At 42.4% G+C, this 20,465-nt stretch overlaps 1 protein-coding gene across 2 annotated transcripts in view; it reads left to right on the top strand.

Moving 5' to 3' along the window:
- Positions 1–20,465, top strand: part of Spin1 (spindlin 1) — a 49,673-nt gene that overhangs the window by 9,388 nt on the left and 19,820 nt on the right. For both annotated transcript variants that reach the window (XM_059262952.1, XM_059262953.1), the window contains exons 2-3: positions 13,380–13,591; positions 18,755–18,803. In XM_059262952.1, coding sequence (XP_059118935.1) covers positions 13,540–13,591; positions 18,755–18,803 — 101 coding nt within the window. In that variant the 5' untranslated portion in view covers positions 13,380–13,539. The remainder of the gene's footprint in view (positions 1–13,379; positions 13,592–18,754; positions 18,804–20,465) is intronic.

The raw sequence follows: 20,465 nt of genomic DNA, 5'->3' as shown, positions 1-20,465 counted from the left end.
ACAACTCTTTGCAACCCAGGTAGAAGTTCCAGTGGCTGATGGGATAGTGCAAATGGAATGTTGATGGTATTACACAGCTTTTCCTGAGATATAAAGATGGGTTCATCCCAGCTAAGAAAGGATACCAACAGACCAAAGAAAGGATTTTGTGAACCAGAGTTTATTTGGGTTTCTTTACAAGAGCGTGGGTCACTTCTGCGGCTCCACTACCAAGAGTTCCCACCCTGGTCATCTGTTTACTTCTTTCCTGGTTGTTGGGAGGGAAGGGTGTCTCCTGAGTCCTGTGACCAGCTCTCCAGGAGAGAATGTTACTGGCTAGGAGAAATGAAAAATAGTTAAAAACAGCATCTAATGTGCAAGAATAAAACTCAGTGGTGGCCGGTGAAGTCCCAGGTCTCTGTAGTAGGAAAGGCATTGTCAAGGTGTTTCAAGTCAGATTTTGGTGGACTAGTGCAGAGAGGGAGTCCCTCTGTCTGAGGGGAATGGGAGTTTGAGCACAATTTCAGGGCAGAGTAGGTAAGCAGAAATTAAGTAAAAGCACTTTCTCTTCCTGTGCTTAAATGTGGCTGCCTGAATACCTTTCAGTCCTAACAGGTCACTGTTACTTAGGGGAGAAAGAATCTTGCCCTCGCTCTGTCTTATTGAGCAGGATTGTTCCTTGTGTATGGCAAGAAGGTACCAGACAGACTGGAAGCCAGGGGGTCAGACTGCTCTCCTGTGTCCCAGTGTGGCCATGCCTGCCCTCAGAGGCACAATTTTTTTTTTTTTTTTTTTTTTGCCTTAGTGGGAACTCTCATTTTCTCTTTCTCTGTAAATATTGACTTTGGATTTATCTGTCCTTCTGAAAAATTCTTAACTGTGGCGATGATGAAATTAGTTAAATCTGAAATATTTTGTTCAGCTGCTTTATGCAGAAATCAATCTACAAAGTCCAAATGAGCTGAGATCTTCAGATACTGATGATGTCTTTATTGTATAGCTGTCCATTCTTTCCCCACTGGTGAACCTCAGTGAGTATCAGTTTCATCTTACAATATTTTGAAACAAGGTCTGGTGTAAGTCAGGCTGGCCTTGAACCAACCTGTACCTTGTTGACAGGGATAACCTTAACTCCCTTCCTTCTGCCTCTGCCTTCAAGGTGATGCTCCCCTTTGAATATCAGTCTCTAAATCTAGTTCTTAGGTTGAGTTTTTAAGTTCTTTATTCCCTTTTGATAACGGTTGGTACTTTAAGCATTTATTTTATTTATTACTAGAGAGAGTGCAGGGGTCTGTGAGTTTGGGCACCTGTGTAGAGGTCAGAGGACAAACTTTTGGGAGTTAGCTCTTTAACCCTGGGTTCCAAGGATTCAACTCACTCACTCAGGCTTGCTTTTCCCTCTGAGCCATCTTGATGGCCTCTTTTATAGAACAATGATCTGCATGCAAAGGCTGTTGATGTTTAACTAAAGGCATTCTGAACAGAAATCTTATTAGTGTTTCCAGTATTCTCTTTCCTAATATTCTCAAGTTTAAAAAGTTAAACATTGTTTAAATACCTAAATCCACTTGGAAGATTGTTAAATAACGGTAAAGGCCTATTAAGTTTTCTTTATTTTTAAATTACTCTGACTGAAAGCTACAGGTCCTTTCCTTTGTTTACTCCAGTATTATTATTTGGTGCTATGGTATATTTTTCCTTGAAATTGATTCAGCGAAAGATTAAAATATAGTTTTAAGCCAGGCTTGGTGATGCTGGTCTGTAATCCCAGCCACTGGGAGGGAGAGTGAAGCAGGAGGAACTATATTCTGAGCCAACCTGGGCAACTCAGATACTGTTTCAAAATAAGTAGTAAAAAGAAACCCAGTGATAGAGCTCAGTGGTTCAGTTCGTAGTAACATCCCCCACCCCACCCCCCAAAAGAATTCTAACACTGGCTCTTTTCTTCTCTACAGTCTTTATTTAAAATATTAATTCATGAAGTAGTGCTTACATAAATTACAGAGCCTTTAAATCTTTGGTGGGATCTTAATTTGGTGCAGAATCTTTTTAGAAGATGGCTTCACCGAGTTTGACACACACGTATGTTGTTTGCCTCACTCCTGGGCATTTGCACAGATCACAGATAAGTGTGGTGTTTCTGATAGGGAAGACTATTGACAGTTGTTCAGTGGTAGAGAGAGTTAAAGTAAAAGAAAAAGTCATTATATCCATTATATTCTTGCCTTTGTTAAAAATGAGAGATTGGAGCCAGGCAGTGGTGGTGCATGCCTTTAATCCCAGACAGAGGCAGGAGGGTCTCTGTGAGTTTGAGGCCAGCCTGGTATACAGAGTGTGTTCCAGGACAAGCTCCAAAGCTACACAGAGAAACCCTGTCTCGAAAAAAACAAAAACAAAAACAAAAACAAAAAACAAAAGAGAGAGAGAGAGACAGAGACAGAGAGAGACAGAGACAGAGAGATTGAGACTGAGACTGAGACTGGAGTGTAGCTCAGAAGATAGTGTGCTGGGCCAGCATGTGGGAAGCTCTGGGTTTGATTCCCCAGTACTGGATACATTGGGTCTGGTGGTGCACATCTATAATTCAAGTACTGGGGAGAAGTGAGAAGGATTTAGAGTTCAAGGTGACGTTGGAATATAGGGGACCCTGTCTAAAATACATAAGTGAGGTTGGTGCAGAACTGTAACATGAATCTTAAATGGTCTTACAAATAAAAAAAAAAAATCTCAGAGCCAGATATGGGGGTGAAAACTGAGATCAGAAGAATAGGACAAGCCACAGCCAACCTCATCTTGCCAACTCCTCAGCCGATCCTGTTTCCACCAATCCTCAGACTGAAAGCCTCTGAATCCTCACCCCCGCCCCCCTCAGGGTCTCAGTTGAACTGCTTAAAAGCCTCTAGTTCCTAGTCCTCATGCCTTATATACCTTTCTGCTTCGTGCCATCACTTCCTGGGATTAAAGGCGTATGTTGTGTTCTTCCCAAGCAAGACAAGAGATCTAAAGTGCTGGCATTAAAGGTGTGTGTCACCATGCCTGGCTCTGTTTTCAGTGTGGCCTTGAACTCACAGAGATCCAGACATTTCTGCCTCCCAAGTGGTAGGATTAAAGGTGTATGTGCCATCATTTTCTGGCCTCTATGTCCAATCTAGTGGCTGTTCTGTTCTCTGACTCCCAGATAAGTTTATTACAGTACACAGAATGTCAACCACACAGAACTCAATGTATTGGGTGAGAAGCTTAACATTTATAGAGAAAAAGCAAGTTGTAGAACTGTTCTCTGTGCTAGATTCATGCCTGAAACTTTCCTTCCTCCTGCCTCAGCCTCACTAGTGCTGGAGTTGCAGGCACGAGACACCACACTCTGCTTGAAAAATGTTCTTGATGTGTATAGAATTCTATGTTGATGATTATTCTGCAGTGTCAGAAGACATTGAAATTAATTGTATCTCCAGTTTCTGCTGTTCTGTGAGTGTACTGTCAGTTGATACTTGATCTGTGGACAGGAACTCTTGTTTAATTTCAAGATTTTTATTTTTAATTATGAATATGTATGTGTCTCTGTGTGGGTCCTTGTTGTGTGTGCAGTTGCCCTCTGAGACCAAAACATGACTTAGATCCCCTGATGCAGGAGTTACTAGCAGTTGTCACCCAATCTATATGCTGGGAACTGAATCAGTTCTCTGTGAGAGAAGTATGTGCCCTTAACTAGGGCTATAATGGTGTGTGTGTGTGTGTGTGTGTGTGTGTGTGTGTGTGTGTGTAGGTAAGGTCTCACAATAGTCTAGGCTGTCCTTGAATAACTGATCCTATCTCCACCCACCTACCCCCAGTACCTGGATTACAGGCATATGGCACTATACCCAGTTAAATAAACATATAAATAAAAATTTTCTTGCTTGTATTTCTTTGTTTTTAATGAATCTGTGGTTATAAGAGTATGAAGTGTCCCCAGAGGCTCATGCATTTGAACATTGTCCACAGCTGGTACTGTTTGGGGGGCCTATGGAATCTTTAAGGATGCAGGCAAGGCCTTGCTAGAGGAAAGTGGGTTGGTTGCTAGAGGGCAAATCTGGGAAGTTACAGCTGTTTCCTGATTGGTGGAAATTTAATGCAACAAGCTGTGGTGTCAGCTTCTATAGCCAGGGGCAGAGCCCTAGTGTCCTCTTCATCCATGAAGTGTGGACTAAAAGGGGTGGAATCTTTCCTTCCTTCATCTTACCTGATTTTTACCCCCTCAAGCTGTGAGAAGAGTAGCTAGTAGATGCTTCATTAGTTTTGAAGATCGTCTGTTCCAGAAGTTTGACTCCTTCTCATACAGGGTCATATAACTGAACACGGGGGTGGGAAAATTTAGTAGCATCAAAGGGTTTCTGAGTGTGTTATGACCAGAACTACTCAGAGTGAAACAGTGAGTGAATCTGAGGCTTTTGACAGTCCTCACCTGTTTTGTGTGTTGCAGCTTCACTGTGGCCTTGGTTCTGAACACTGCCTTTTTGCTCTTGGGTTTGAGTCATCCCACACAGATTAGAGATTCTATAGGTTAAGAATCACACAGTGTTTTCACTGTACATAAAAAATTTTCTGCTCTTGCAAAAAACAAACGCTATTTTCTTACTATCATTTTTTAGCTTGCAAGTATCAAATCAGTGTAGCTTTGTATTATATTGTGTTGGCATTTGATTTTTGAAATTGCTGTTTGAATTGTTTTATGAAAAATCATTAAGCGTATTTTGGTTTAGGGTTAGGACAGAACTTCAAAAATTTCTGAAATGGCCCTATTTGTACTGTGCTTTCCTGGGATGCTGCATTCTCAGCAGTGATGATTGGTGAGAACATGATGCTATTCTTCATTCTGCAATCTCAAACATTTCAGCTAAGATTTAATTCTTTGAGTAAAAATGAAGTACATTCTTCTCATTAGTATGAAAATTTGTTCTAATTTTTAATAAAATTATAGAGTATATCAGAATTGTTATAAAGTAAATTTCTTTGATTTATTAATAAATGTGATTTGTGTACTTATATACCTTTATGCACAGGGTTGTGTAAAACTTTCTCCCGCACAAGTTGATGAAGTCCTGAAATGTCCTCAGCCTCCGTGCTCCTTGTGTCATTGTGTTTGATGATTCGCAAAGGAGCCACAGAGAAAGCACATTCATAATTATAGCTCTGTGTCTGAAGAGGATACAGCCAAAGGAGGTCTTCAGGGTGAGGTTGTGAGGGCATCATCCTGTGGAGTCAGGTCAGATGACTCCTGACACAGACCTGTCAGTCCGCAAAGCTCACGTGAACCTGTGTGTCCACAGATTATTGATGGCTCATGTGTCATCTTGGTTGGTTGAATACTTGGTATTTCCTTTCCCTAGATGCTTGGCTGTTGTCTAGGGTTCAAAGCTCCAGCCTCTGACCCCTTGGTTGGTCTTTCTGGTGTGGTCAGCCTCTCTTCCCAATCATCTTGTTAGCGTTCATTAGCTGAGAGCTCATCTTGACTCTAGGACAGTTAGGTTTCAGGATGTAGAGGGTACTTGAGGACTACACAAAGGCTGACTACCTACGTGCTTTGGTGTGCAAAACTGGTGTGATTGCTAGTTCTGCTTCTACAAGGTAGCCGGGGACCAGGCCCAGCGTTGGATTGTGGTCAGTGCCTGGGCACCTGCTGCTTCTGGCACAGAGCTAGTCTGGAGAAGCAGATTGGTAGCTGTCACAGTTGTGGGTTTTAGGTGTTTTGAGGTCTACAGCAGAGAGGGTTGGTAAAATCTGTGGCTTCTTTTGAGAGTCAGGTGCACAGTGTCATCTTATGGAAGAGGTGTTGCATTTCAGAAGTGGGGTAAAAATGAGAGTAGCAGTTTCTCCTATCTGGGTTCCTGGTCCTTGTGATTTTTGTTCATGTTTAAGAGCTACATTGTTAAAATTTGGTGTCTGGTTTTAGACTGAATGATGATTTTTGTCTTAAATTGGTAGGAGTGTTTTGCACTTTGAAGAACTTGGATAACCACTTAAAAGTGTATGGACATTTTTTCCAGCAACTTGAAATAATTGAACCGTTTTTCTCCTTTTTACCTTTTTTTTTTTTTTTTTTTTTTTTTTTGGTGGTGCTGGGGATCAAACCCAGGGTTTTGCACATGCAAATGATCTCCCATTGAGGTACTTTATCCCTTCCTTGACTATTCATGTTAACTTTGAAGTTGATGTGCAGGGGCTTTTATTTGGCTTTAGGGAGCATCTGTCAGAACATTTTTACTTGGATTTTCTAGTAAGTGTTAATTCCTAAGAAGGTTCTGAATTGCATTCTCAGAATTACAGAATCTAAAGCCATTGACCCATTGACCCCTTTTGCTCTTGACTTTTCTGTTCTCCAAAGTGATGGACTCTCATCCAAGTCTCCTGGACTTAGGTGACCTCTTAACTCCATCTCCAGAGCACTTGTCTTTATGGTGGGAGAGTTCAAGTATGTGGGAAAACTGAAATGAGCAGGTGAATGTCTGTATATGCTCCCCCCAGATTCTGTTGAGGCACATGTCATAGTGCACATCTGGAGGTGAGGGGACAAGTTTGCAGTTGGTTCTCTTCTTCCATATTTATGTTGGTTGTGGGGATGGACATGAGATTGCCAGGCTTGTGCAGCGAATGCCTGTACCCACTGAGCCGCTTTGCCAGCTCCAGTTTTAAAACACTATATTAGGAATGATGGAATGGAGATGCAGCTCACTCAGTAGAGCGCACACACACAGCATGCATGAGGCCCTGGCTTCCTTCCTTCTCATTATGAAACCAGGTATGGTGTACATCTCAGCTCTGGATGGGGAGGCAGGAGGATCAAAAATCAAAAGTTCAAAGGCATCCTGGGCTACATGAGACCCTGTCTCAAAAAAAAATCTGAGTAAGTTACATACTTTAAAACATAGCCCCTGTGTTGCTGAAGCCAGTTCTAAACTTGGCTGGGTGTTCAACCTTCCACCACTGAATTTCTTCATCAGGCTTGCTGGCCCCTTTTACTGAATTTTCTTGTATTTAAAGTTTATTAGCATATGTTAATTCTACACAATGGGGCTTCATTATGACATTTTTATATCTGTATATGAGGTATCTTATTCATCCCCATCACCCTCTCTTGTCTCTCCCACTCTGTTCAATCCCCCTTCCTTTTCACAACTAGTTTCGTTTCTACTTTCATGTCTTTTTTTTTTTTTTTTTTTTTTTGGTTTTTCGAGACAGGGTTTCTCTGTGTAGCTTTGTGCCTTTCCTGGAACTTGCTTTGTAGACCAGGCTGGCCTCGAACTCACAGAGATCCGCCTGTCGGCTTGTTTGCCGGGCCGTGGTGGCGCACGCCTTTAATCCCAGCACTTGGGAGGCAGAGGCAGGCGGATCTCTGTGAGTTCGAGGCCAGCCTGGGCTACCAAGTGAGTTCCAGGAAAAGGTGCAAAGCTACACAGAGAAACCCTGTCTCGAAAAACAAAAAAAAAAAACAAAAAAAAACCAGCTCACTGAGTTTATTGAGGGTTAAGTTACTTAAAGGAGGTGAAGGGTTATTTACAGGAGCATGGGCATCCTACCAATGGCTGTATCACTGAAGAATGTTTTCTCCTCTCCAACATTAACTGCCTGTAGATACTCAGATTCCTTAGGCTTCACGTCTCAAGCCTCATGAGCCTCTGCCCCTCTATGACATAACTGGTTGTCTCCGTCTTGTTCAGATCTTAGGCAGACAGCTACTAAAATTCAAGAGTGAACCACCCATGTCATGCCTAGAAGTGTTCTATAACACTCCTCCCTTCCACTTTTACATTCTTTCAGCTGCAGAGGGAGTGATAAAGATGTTCTGTTTAGGGGTAAGTGTTTGGTACTCTTAATCTCAGCACTTTGACCAGTTATGGATCTCTGTGGTAACTAGTCCACTGCAAAAAGCAGCTTCTGACCAAAGTTAACACCAACTATTAGAAGGTCATCAGATTATCATCAGGCTTTTGCAGTTTTGCAAAAATAATAGCATGTGTTTCCCTACTAGTACCTGTGTTGATTTTGTGTTTAAGGTAGGGCCTCTATATCCCTGACTGGCTTGGAACTCAGAACTGTCTGTCAAAGTGAAGTTTTCTGCACAGAAAAAGTTGAATTATTATGAGTGATCCAAGCTGTATACTCTTAATCAAGATTTCATTTGCTGCTGTGGACCTTTACCTTCCTTCATCAAAGATTTTGAAAGTTGCCTTAGATTGCAGACATCATGACATTTTAATGAGTGCCAGACCTAAGAAAATAACTTCCTTCTTGTCCGGGTAGATCTTGTATTCATATTTTTTAATCAGATGCCCCTTATTATGTAAATGTTTTTGATAATGTATGTTCCTCTCACCATGCTAGAAAGAAAAGTGTGTGTGTGTGTGTGTGTGTGTGTGTGTGTGTGTGTGTGTTTTCTCTGTCACTCAGCATAGAATGGTGCTGTCAATGAGTGTGTGCTCTTTCTTCATAACTACAAGTTCTCTGGACATTGACTGGTGGTTGGTTTTATAGTTTTACTCAGTTCTGACACCGTCTCCATGGAGATGCAGTGTCGGATTCCTTAGACCACACACAGTGCCAAGTTGTGTTACCTTTCTAGGTTATCATCATTGTTTCTAACCATAGGCTGTACCTAACTAAGTTTAATAATTTGCTAGAATAGCTTGGGCCTCAGGAAAGGTGAATTTGCTAGGTTTCTGGTTTATTACAAAGACCCTGGGGATACCTGCCTCAGATATATGTATTCACCTACATGGAAACTCTCTGAAATGATTATTGAGTTTTAGCAAACCCTCATTATCTAGGCAAGATTGGGTACATTGTTGGGCATTGCTGACTGACTTAGTCTTCAGCCCTTTTCCACTCTCTGGAGGTTTGGGTTAGAAGTTGAAGGTTTAAGCCTCTCATCCTGGTAGTTGCCATTCTGGGAACCAGCCCCCATCCTGAGGCTGCCCAAGGCCTTACAGCCTTTAGTTATCTCATTAGTGAGAAGGCTTTTACCACGTCATGTTTTAATGCAAGTGGTTGATTGCTCAAACTTGAGTTGACATGTGGTGTTTTTGGGCAGTTAGTACGCCTGTATGCTTCTCCATTAGAGGATCTGGTGTTAAGACTTCAGCAATTATCAGAGTTCTCATAAATGAATAGTGTTGGTGACAGCAGCTGGCAGAAGAAGTCTTTTTCATGTCCCTTCTTCACACATGGCTATTACTGCTTGTTAATTTGAACCCAGATTGGCCTAATACTTGAGATCTTCCTTCCTCAGCCTCTTGAGTGCCCAGATTATAGGTGGCACAAGCCATCATGCCTGCTGTCTGAAAAATTGAAATACCTTTCTTTTTTTTAAATTTAAATTTCTTTTTTATTTTACATACCAGCCACAGTTCCCCCTCCCTCCCCTCCTCCCACCCCCCTCCCCAACGCCCCATCCACTCCTTAGAGAGGGTAAGGCCTCCCCTGAAAATACTCATTTCTTAACCTCCAAGGTAGAATACATGTCATTTGGCTTTTGTTGTGCCCATCCCACCCACATGATCGCTGTGCAGTCCAGGCTTGCCTTGTGCAGTCCAGGCTTGCCTTGAGGGCACATCGTGCTGCCTCAGTACCCGCAGTGCTGGGGTCACAGGCATGCTTCACCATGCCTGCTTATGTGCGTGCTTCTTTCTCTTTTTTCTTTATAGTAGAGCATTTATTTCAGCAGGTCTGCTGTAGTCTGTGTGACCTTGACAAGGTTATTGTACTTTGATGGCCTGTTCAGTTTGCAGTAGTGGGGTGTGGTATCTGCAGCATGTTGTGTGGAAGGCTTGAAAGAGTCCACAGAAAGCACATACAATAGTGTTTGCCCTGTGTGGCCAGTCAGTACAGTGTGTTTTTATAAATCTCTTCAACATCTTACGGGGGACTTTGGGATGTTATTGAAGGATAATCATTTGGTCTCCCAGAAATGAAAGCCCAGTCTACATTATAAAGCCTCTCTCTGACCCCCACCCCTCTGTGTGTGTTTGTGTGTGTAGGGAGAGATACTGCAGGTAACCTCTTAAGAACGTTTCCCTTGTCTGTGTCAGGATTGTCTGTTCCCCATTCCTCATCTTTTATCTTTAGTATGTGTATGGGTATTTTGCTTTTCTTTGCACCACATGCTGGAGGACACTAGAAGAGGGAGTCAGATCCCGTGGAACTGGAGTTACAGATGACTGTGAGCTGTATGTGATGTGGGTACTGTGGATTTAACCTAGAAAGAGCAAGCAGTGCTCTTAACCACTGAGCCATCTCTCCAGCCTCTTCTTTTTCAGTGGCTTATAAGTTCCACTTGGGGACTGTTTTCTACAGCACTGGGGTAGGAGAGGAGACCAATATAGTGTCTGCTGTCCTAGAAAAGACTAGATTTGTTTAATTTTTCCTTCAGTTTTTATTTACTAAACTAACCACATAATACAGTAACTTAAAGATGATCTGTGTCTTTAGAACACTTGAATGAATTGAATTAGTTCTAGTCAAAAGAGCAATTCATTTTCAGAATGCTCTTCCTTACCTGACTTCAAAGCACTTTGTGGCATCTATTCGGACAAAAACAGGGCTCAGAAGCTATACTCAGTGTCTTGGGAAGCCAGCTGGATTTCTTGATGGTTTTAAACAAGAATTGGAATGAAATTAGACTGTATTCACTGAGTGTAACTCAAGAATGTAGAAATGTTGGTTGCATTGTTACTAACAGTAAATACAACTCTTATCTCAAAGGGAATATGATCTTATGGCTGGCCTAGGAATTGAGATTAAGGCTATTCTGAATGTTGTGCTCCAAATCAACGTGGAAATGGTTTCATGGAATTTTTATAGTTTGGGAACAAAATGAAGTCATAAAGATATTTAGTAGAAACATCAGGTAGGTAGATTACAGCAAAGCGGAGGAGCCTGTTAAAGGCTATATGAAGATGTTTTATACATTCTGAGAAGGGTTTTATCTGATAGTTAGAAGGGTGTTAGGTCAGACACTTAGGTAAACAGTGGGTTAATAGAGACTAAAGATAGGCTAAGATTGGATCTGTAGCATTCCAGCTAATTCCACAATCATGAAGTTCTAATTAGCAATAGGCGTGGCTTTTTTCTAGTAACGTTAATGCACATTATTTTGCTTGAAAAGTCCCATGTAGACCTGGGGAAATGACTCGGTGGTGAAAAGTACTTGGCATGTAAACCAGACATAGCATGGGTATCTGTAATCCCAGCAGTCCTACAGAGAGATGGGGACAGGAAAATCCCTGGAAGCTCATTGGTCAGGCACAAGTGAAGAACAACAGAGACAAACTGGAACAGGACAGAGTATAGCCTGACTCCCCAGGCTGTCCTTGGGCCTCTGTATACTGGTGCTGTATGCTCACAAGTGATGTGTGTATGCATGCACATTACAAGGGGAAGCAGAAGACCCCAAGTTTGCAACTCCTCACTTTTCTTAAAGGCTTGTTAAATTAAACTTGAAATAGCAACAGAAAATGTTGCCAAGATAGTTGAAACCTCCTAGTGAGAAGGACACACCTACACTTCAGAATATTAGTTACCTAAAATTTCAAATCAGGAATGAGGCTCTTGAGTGCGTTGATATGTATACAAGTTTTTTCGTAGTTTTGTAAATAAAAGCAGAGAAGAGTGTAGTCGAAGTTTTCCTGTGTCCGGCCCAGTCCCGCAGCCGCTGGGACCCAATTAAACACACAGAGGCTTATACTACTTACAAACTGTATGGCCTAGTGGCTCAGGCTTCTTGCTAGCTAACTCTTATAACTTAACCCATTTCTATTAATCTGTATGTCACTGTGTGTTCTGTGGCTTTACCTGTGTGCCATTACCTGCTGCTCTGGATGGTGGGATGGTGGCTCTGCTTCTGCCTTTCTTCTTCCTGTCTTTCTCCTGGATTTCCCGCCTGCCTCTAAGCTGCCTTGCCATAGGCCAAACAGCTTTATTTATCAGCCAGTCAGAGCAACACATATTTACAGCATACAGAAAGACATCTCACAGCAGAAGAGGGGTGGAGTTATGGGTAGCTTTGTAGTTTGAATCCAGCCAGGGCTGTCTTACAACAGTAAGATGCTGTTTCAAACAAACAAACAAAAAAGATTTGCTTTCATTTTATATGTAGTGAATTATTTTGCCTTCCTGTGTGTGCACTATGGGTGTACCTGGGGCCCAAGGTTAGAAGAGGGTGTCATCCCTTGGAATTGTGGGTTCTGTGTGGGTGTTGGGATCTAAATTTAGGCTCTTCTGTACAAGAAGCAAGATCTCTTCAGAGCCTAGCCATCTCTGTAGCCCCAGGGGTTAGCTTTCAAAGTTGGGAACCACTCTATCATGTTTGTTGTATGCCACCGATACTGATACTCTAGTGGTAAAATTCATGCAGAGAAAGATTGGAATTGGTTGACCCATTGACACTGCATTCTGTCTTATAAGGGGTCCTGGGCAGCTGTCACTTGGGGTGGTGGGAAGTTCTTTGTAGTGTACATGGCAAGCCTGTCTGCCGAGCTGTGACTGGGGCAGTGCTGAATGCTGCTCAGCTTACAAGAGACTTAAGTTTGACATAAAAGCTTACGTGTTTTACCTTCGTGTTTAGTGCTTTATCTCTAAGCACAGCAGAAAGGGCCAGGGGAAGACCATTGAGCTGTGATGAACCCTCCTTGTAATCTTAGGTAGAGACTGAATAGGAGAAGATGGTAAAACCGTGGAGGGGTGATGGTACAGAGATTTCTGTAATTGTTTATTTAGCAGTTACAAGTGGCCACCTGAAATAAAAGACTGGCTACAGGAGCAGTTATCTAAGCCAGTAACACTATTACCCTATAGCAGTTGGAAAAATGTCTGATTGAGATGTATATGGATGTGTTTTATTACCTGGACTATAGAGTTCCTGGAACCAAATTTGATATAAATGGTTCTGCTTTTGTGAAACAATTTAGCATCTGTATGGGTGGGCACGTTTCTTTGGGAGTTTTCTTGGGTTAGTGGAATCTTTTTCTGAGAGGTTGGGAACAGAAAGAGAGAAGCAAAATTAATGTCATCTTTTTCCAAAGCCTTGGTATGCCAACTGCATCTCCCCTTACTGAGTGACCTGCACCATTGCCACCCCCCAGGAAAAAGGCTGTGCTCTCCAATCCCGACGTTCGTGGCCCTGGTGCTTAGCAGCAGGGTGCTTTAGGCTGTAACAGGAAAGGGCTCTCTAGTCTCTGTATAGCCTCTTCTCTCCACTGGGTCTGCACCCGTCCCAGACTTCCCTTTCACACTGTCAGACGTTGTCTTTGCTGGGAACCACGGCATTGCTGTAGGGATCAGTGCCTTTTAGCTGAGAATTGTGCTTACATTTTGTGTCATCTTTAGAGGCTCACTGGCATTTTGTTGTCTTGATGTTCAATTTACAGAGTGCTTGGGATTCTACATGTTTTTGCTGAACTTGTGAAAGAGACAACCTGGATGGTGGATTAACAGGAACACTGACCTGTGGGAAGGAAGCTTCATATCTAAAAATATTGGATTTTCACCCTAGTCTAGCAGCTCTGCTGCTCACATAAATACAGATGAATGAAGACCCCATTCGGGAAGACACCTGGCCAGCGGTCCAGAGCTGATGCAGGTAAGCATTGCAGCTCTGCGTGTATTTCAGTGTGACGTACATTTTAGAACATAGAACAGCGATTTCACATAGTACCTGGCAGTGTGATCTTCTCCATTTCTAGTGCTGCATGTGAAAGAAGAGCTTTGGTTTCTTGAAAAGGGAACCCCCGTGCTAAATACTGTTTTCTGTATAACCTAGCAATTTATAGGTAAGTGGTAAACAAGTGAATTCCAAGTATCTGTTTAAGAGTATAATAAATCAAGGCTTTATTTTTACTTGAAGAAGCTGAAATGTTAGAATGTAAGATTTAGAGAGATTTAGGAGATTGAGTAGCTTTGGGGCAGAAGGAGGATCTTACTCAGTTTTGAAGCAGCTTTACTGGTATGGATCTGAACTGAAGGAGGCCTTGTGGACCTGTAATTCTAGCACACGAAGTAGAGTCGAGAAGATCAGGAATTCGAGGCCATCTTCCATTACATAGCAAGTTCCAGACCAGCCTGGGCTACGTGAAGTCTTGTCTCAGGAACAAAACTAAACCAAAAACTAAGCCTGAACCCATCCACTGAAATAGGAACCCATTCTGATTTTTTTGTGGCACATGGCTAAAAGTAACAGGAATAAAAGTGTAGATTTTTTTTGTGTGTGTGGGGGGGAGGGTAAGACATGGTTTTTCTGTGTAGCCCTGGCTGTCTTGGAACTCGCTCTATAGACTAGGCTGGCCCCAAACTCGGAGATCTGCCTCTCTGCCTCCCAAGTGCTGGGATTAAAGGTGTGTACCACCACTGCCCAGCTTAAAAGTGTTGATTTTTAAAACCCTCTCCTCCCAAACAAACAAATAACCTTACACAATGTTTTATAAAATTAGTGAATGAGCCAGCCAGCCTGTCTTTTCTTTCCTTCCCCTTTTTTTTGGCCACAGGATCTTGAGCATGTTGATCCTCCTGCCTGGGACTCCCAGTGTTAGGATCACCACAAGGCATTTGCCAACAAGCTACACTGATAAATAAAACTTTTGAGTACGTAACCTTCTAGGCATTTGAACATTGAAAAAAGTGTGTGACAAAGTTTAAATGAGGTTATTAATGTTTCAGAACTTGTTGCCCACGCTGGCCCTATGCCTTTGGTTCTCTTGCCACAGACACCATAGCCAGCGTGTAGTGTTTTCTGTTTAAAGAAGCCCAGCTTTAGCCGGGCGGTGGTGGCGCACGCCTTTAATCCCAGCACTCGGGAGGCAGAGCCAGGCGGATCTCTGTGAGTTCGAGGCCAGCCTGGGCTACCAAGTGAGTCCCAGGAAAGGCGCAAAGCTACACAGAGAAACCCTGTCTCGAAAAACCAAAAAAAAAAAAGAAAAATAAAGAAGCCCAGCTTTTCTAGGTCTCACCATGGGTAGCCTTGAACTTGCCATGTCGACTGTGCTGGCCGTGGTCTTATGTGGTCCTCCTGCCCCTGCTTCCCACTTCTGGGACTGGAGGTGTGCATCCATGCCTGGCTTCTTTCTTTGTTTGAAATGATTTCATCTCCTCTCCTACCTGTCTGGTTTTGTTGCTCACTCTTTCCATTAACTCATTCTCTGGTTCTATGATTGGCTCAACCTCCTGGGCATGAATATCATGTGTGATTCTCAGCCACCCTGCCTTAGGGGCACAGGAGCACTTGTCCAGATTATCAGCTTTTACAGGTAAACTAAAGTGTAGGCCTCTTTTAAGAGTATGTCTCGACCCCACTGTCTGACTGGGCTCTAGGGACTCCAGCAGCACTAGTTGAGGCTCCTGCACGGCTTCCTGGATGGGGTCTCACAGCCTAGTACCATCCTCTCTGTTCATCTGCAGCTTTCTAACTTAGGAGCAGTTGCTGTTTTGTGACTGATTCTCTGCTCAATCTAAGAAGCACTGTGGAGATTTTTAGTGTTTTGCTTGTGATAAGGACAGAGGAGCAACTTAAACTCTTGACGAGCTGGGCCAGAAACTGGAGATTGTCTGGTTACAGTTTAATTTTCTGGAGCTTTGGGACTCCTTGCATGGCCTCTGTCTCATCAGTCTCTTGACTGCACTGTGTTCCCAGTCACCACTGACTCCTCAGATCATGTCAGGCAGCCATGTTGCTTGTCTCCAGAGCCTCAGTCTCACCGTATGGCTTGAATTCTATCTTTTTATCTAGGATTAGACAGTTACTTTGGCATAATGCTTACCTACTTTTTCTTGCCCAGTGAAATAACAGGTTCTCAGTGAGAAAGTCAACACTGACATGATACATAGTACACAGTGAAGTGTTCTGGAATAGAATATTTGTTTAAATAAAGATTTCTTATATTTGTATTGCATAATACTTGTTTATGTTAAGGTGTTATGAAAAGGGGACAGACAGACACGGAAGAAGCAGGAAAGCAGGATGGATAGCACATAGATAGGTAAACAAGCCTCAGGGCAGCACATAGATTAATAGAAATGGGTTAATTTAAGTTAAAAAAAAAAAGCTAGATAGAAACAAGTCTAAGCTAAGGCCAACCATTCATAATTAATAATAAGTCTTTGTGTTATGATTTGGGAGCTGGGAGTCCAAGAAAGCCTGCTACAGAAGTTTTGCTTCAGGGATCAGAGACAATGGCCTGGCTTTGTTACATTGAGGTACCTGTTTCTAGAAGCTAGCAGGCTGTGTGCCCAGAGTAGGCTTATAGGGTGGGGGTTGTGAGGAGTGGGATACTATGGGATGGGAGAGGGGGTGGAAACACCTGGTACGTTATATGTAGTTCTAGCATACCTTGATGAATCCTTCCTTTGCACCTGTCAGAGCTGTCTAGGGACACATCAGGGATGGCTGCTCCCACTTCTGGCTGACCTTGTAGCTGTCACACACTTCTTTTCTTGTTATCTTTGCTCTTCCCTCAGTGGGTCCAGGTGGCTCTCCTGGCAATCAGGTCCCCAACATGCCATCTTTGTCTCTGATTGAGAGCTATAGTGGCTGATTAGTGCCTATAGTTAGTGTTGAGAAGCTGTAAAGGCACCTTAATATAAGGACAAGGAATGGGAGTTTGCACACAGTGAAGAAGCCTTCCAGTCTCAGCCCTGTTGCCTCCCAGAGAACCATTCTGCCCTGTGGTGAAGACTTCTTCATTCTTGGCCATTTTATGTGTATACCTGGTGGGTAAAAGTGCTGCTTCCTTTGTAACCTCTAAGCTCAATAGGTTGTGTTTTTTATTCTGTTTAACTATTTGGAGAACTTTCTTGTTTCTATGCCCAATTTAAAATGCTGACCTGGTAAGCAAATACATTTTGTATGATTTCAGAATATTTAAGTATATTATTAGACCCATGTTATGACTAAGCATATGGCTGGTACATCTGGGTGAGTGTTACTCTGGGGTCCAGAGGAAATAATGTTTTGACATGGTTTCAAGCTGTCTGTTGTGGTGCTCAGGTATCTGTGTCTTTTCTAAAGTTTTCTACCCACCTGTTAACCATAGTTGCCAAGAGAAGAGCATTTATGTAACTAAGTGTGCATAATGTAGATGTGTTTTTTTTTTTTTTCCTGTTTTCATGGATTTCGGTATTCTGTAATTAGGCTTATGTGTATTTAAGGTTATTGTGGATTTTTGATTAATTAACCATACTATTTTGAAGTGTATTTTGTGATCCATGGTGACATTATTTGTCCTGAAGTTAAGTTTGTCTCAGTCCTTGTTTGGTGCAGCTGGACTGAAAGATACCATGTCAACAGGTGAGTAGCAGATTGAATCACGGTCTCCTGGTTTAAGTTGTTCCTTACAGCAAATCTTGATTCCCTGTATCTATGTGTTTAGAAGTGGTTTTTGGTTTTTTTTGCACTCGTGAAAACATTACCCGTGGTTTTCAGCAGTTAGTTTAGGGGGTACTGTGCACAGCTGCCCTTGTGCTTCTTCACCAACCTGTGCCTCATGCGCTTCATCACACTTCCACTTGCAGTTGCTGTCCCTTGCTCCTCCTTTCTTTATTACAGTCTAGTTTCCCACATGTTAGGCCTGTGGGTGCTGCTCTCTGGGTCTCTAGGGCTGGTTTCATTCTCAGTTATTTATGTCTTTGTGCAGGTTTGGGGAGTTTATGTGGATATGGATTGACCTTACTGATCTACATAGCCTACTAGTCACCCCAGTGGGTCTTCAGTGCTAGCGACTTACTGCTTCCTGGTTTGATTTGTTTTCTTGTATATTTCCTGAGTCTAGGGATTAGTTGGATGTGTCTACTTACCTTTTAATGTCCCTGTGTGCTAAATATTTTGTTTAGATTATAACCTACTTGGTTATTGGTGTCTGGTCTGCAAAACCAGTCCCCTCCCCCTAATGCTGGCATATGGCACCAAAGCTGGGTTACTCTGTGTGTGTGTGAGTGTGTCTAATAATTTTTAAGAGAAGTAGTTGGCCATTTTAAAAGGTGTTAAGTTTGTCAGGCAGGTGTTGAGGATGGTTTTTGGTATTATGTTTTATGTAGGCTGCTGTGGATTTCTTGAGGAGTGTTGTTTTTTAGATTTTGTTTTGTTTTGTTTCTGATTGCCTCACTAGTCCAAGAAGTGGCTAGATGGAATTTGAACAGCTTTATTGATTTGTGATTTCTCAGAATTTACTCACATTCAGATTCCTGTTTAGCCAGAGTGTGGACCCTTGCTGACCCCTAGCTCGCTGAGGTTTGGAGTTCTCTTCTAAGTAGCTCTCCCTGTATACACTGCACTGTTACATGTTAATGACAAACAGTTCTAACTCCAGTGTGACACTCCACCTGGCAAGGTCCTGCTCCCTTCAAATACCATCCTCCAAAAATGACTTTCAGAAATGAATTCAGGGCCAGTGGTGGGCGCTGCTTCATTTGTTGGGCAGCTTTCAGCTCCTTTGCTTCCTGGTCTCTCAAACTAGATGGTCCCCATGTTTCCTAGATTATGAGGGGAAGACTAGTTGAGTTCTGTACTGTTTACTGCTTTATGGTCAGGTGTGTTTCTTACTTAATTTTGTATGTGTAACTGGTTTTATTTTTATGGCTGATCTGGAAGCAAAGAACCATTTGCTGTCATTTTTGTCTGCTCAGAGTATCTCCTTTTCAGAAGTCAAATAAACAAGTGGTTCTAACATGTTGGTGGTTAATGACCTATTCCAGGCTATGTGAAGTACGGTTTTGTTTTAACCCACTTTTTGCTGACTGTAACTTGCCTCTCTCGTAGGCCATGCTGGAGTCTCTGCAAGCATGATGAAGAAGAGGACATCTCACAAGTAAGCAATGCTCACCCCTGTTTTTAGATAGCAGCACCAGGACTACCTCTCACGCCAGAGCTGCTTAGCTCACCTCCACTAATGCATAGTAATTGAGTGTGGTCACCCCCTGTCCATTCCCTCTCCTTGGACTGAATGAAGTGTGTCAGGTATGCACTTCAGCTGGCAAAAGCCTTTGAGTCATGGCTATCCTCTCTCTTAATGGGAGCCCACTGGATGGTGGAAAATAACTGTGTGTGTGTGTGTGTGTGTGTGTGTGTGTGTGTGTGTGTGTGTGTGTTTGGGGATGGGGCTAAGGTTAAAACCTTAGCCAAGTGCTGAACAGAGATATCTGATGCTAGGTCCACCTAGCCAGTTGCCATGCTCCTCTTTGTATCTGTAATGTATAGAAAGCATACCCATTTAAAATAGACTTAAACAGTTTTGTTTTGTTTTTTTGAAACATCATCTCATTGTATTGTCTGAGCTTGCCTAAAACTTGTAATTCTCCTGACTCAGCCTCCAAACTGCTGTGTGCAAGCATGTCACCAGGCCTGGCAATAGTCATGTATTTAAAGTGACAAGTGTGTTCTAGTCCTGTAGTTGCTATGCAGAGGTGACTGTACTCCAGTGTCATTGGTATACCACTCTAACAGTGACTTGAGAATGTAAGGGATGGAAGTTATCCATGAAGGCTCTCCTCCTCCTGCCACTGCATAAGCATCCTGCAGCAGTTCTTCCCAAGTGATTCACAGGGGAGATTTGAGTCTCTTCATTGCCTCAGTGGAGCTGAAGAGAATAGGAAGTCTTTTGGTCATGGAAGGTTGGTAAACAAGAGTTTCCTCAGTAATGGTTGATGATTGAACTAGACTTGTCTCTCATTAAGATGAGTGTACAATGTAAATATAATACTCACCTTAAGTGACCTAGAAAGCAAAAATTTGAAAGTAGGTAAGTGTGCTGTTCCCTGAGAACAGAATAAACCTTACCTTGTTTCATCATCTTCCTGCTTTTGCTGTATTCAGTGATGCTGTATCCATTTATGCGGTGCCTCTACTCATTAGTGTGGCATGAATGGTAAGCTGTCTCTTGTCTCAAATAGAGAGTAACAGTAAGGCAGAAATACAAACTACAGATATTAGACAGTGGGTAAGGGACAAGTGAAATACCTTCTTTCTAAGACCAAAGCAGCTCACTCAGAATAGATTTCTGCCATGTAAAAGAAGTTAAGAATATTAAGGTGCAGTGTTTTAGCACTCTACTCCCTTTTAAAAACCTATTTTTAAATGATTACCATTGGTTAAAATTTCATTGCCTTAAGAAGTTAGACATTTGTTGTGGGATATTTGTGTACTATGTGAAGATAAATTGCTGTGATTGGTTTAATAAAGAGCTGAATGGCCAATAGCTAGAAAGAGGTTAGGCAGGACTTCTGGAGACAGAGGGGACACTGGGAAAAAAGGGTGGAGTCACCAGCCAGGATAGAAAACAGGAGGTGCAAGATGAAAGAGAGGAAATGCCATGTGGCAGAACATAGATTAATATAAATGGGCTAATTTATATTATAAGAGCTAGTTGAGACAAATCTAAGCTAAGGCCAAGCTTTCATAATTAATAAGTCTCTGTGTCACTGTTTGTGACCTGGCAGCCCAAAGGAAAGTCCAACTACATTTATTTGATCCC

Source organism: Peromyscus eremicus, chromosome 5, assembly GCF_949786415.1.
Source record: "Peromyscus eremicus chromosome 5, PerEre_H2_v1, whole genome shotgun sequence".
NCBI lineage: Eukaryota > Metazoa > Chordata > Mammalia > Rodentia > Cricetidae > Peromyscus > Peromyscus eremicus.
This window is presented reverse-complemented; position numbering and strand designations above follow the sequence as displayed.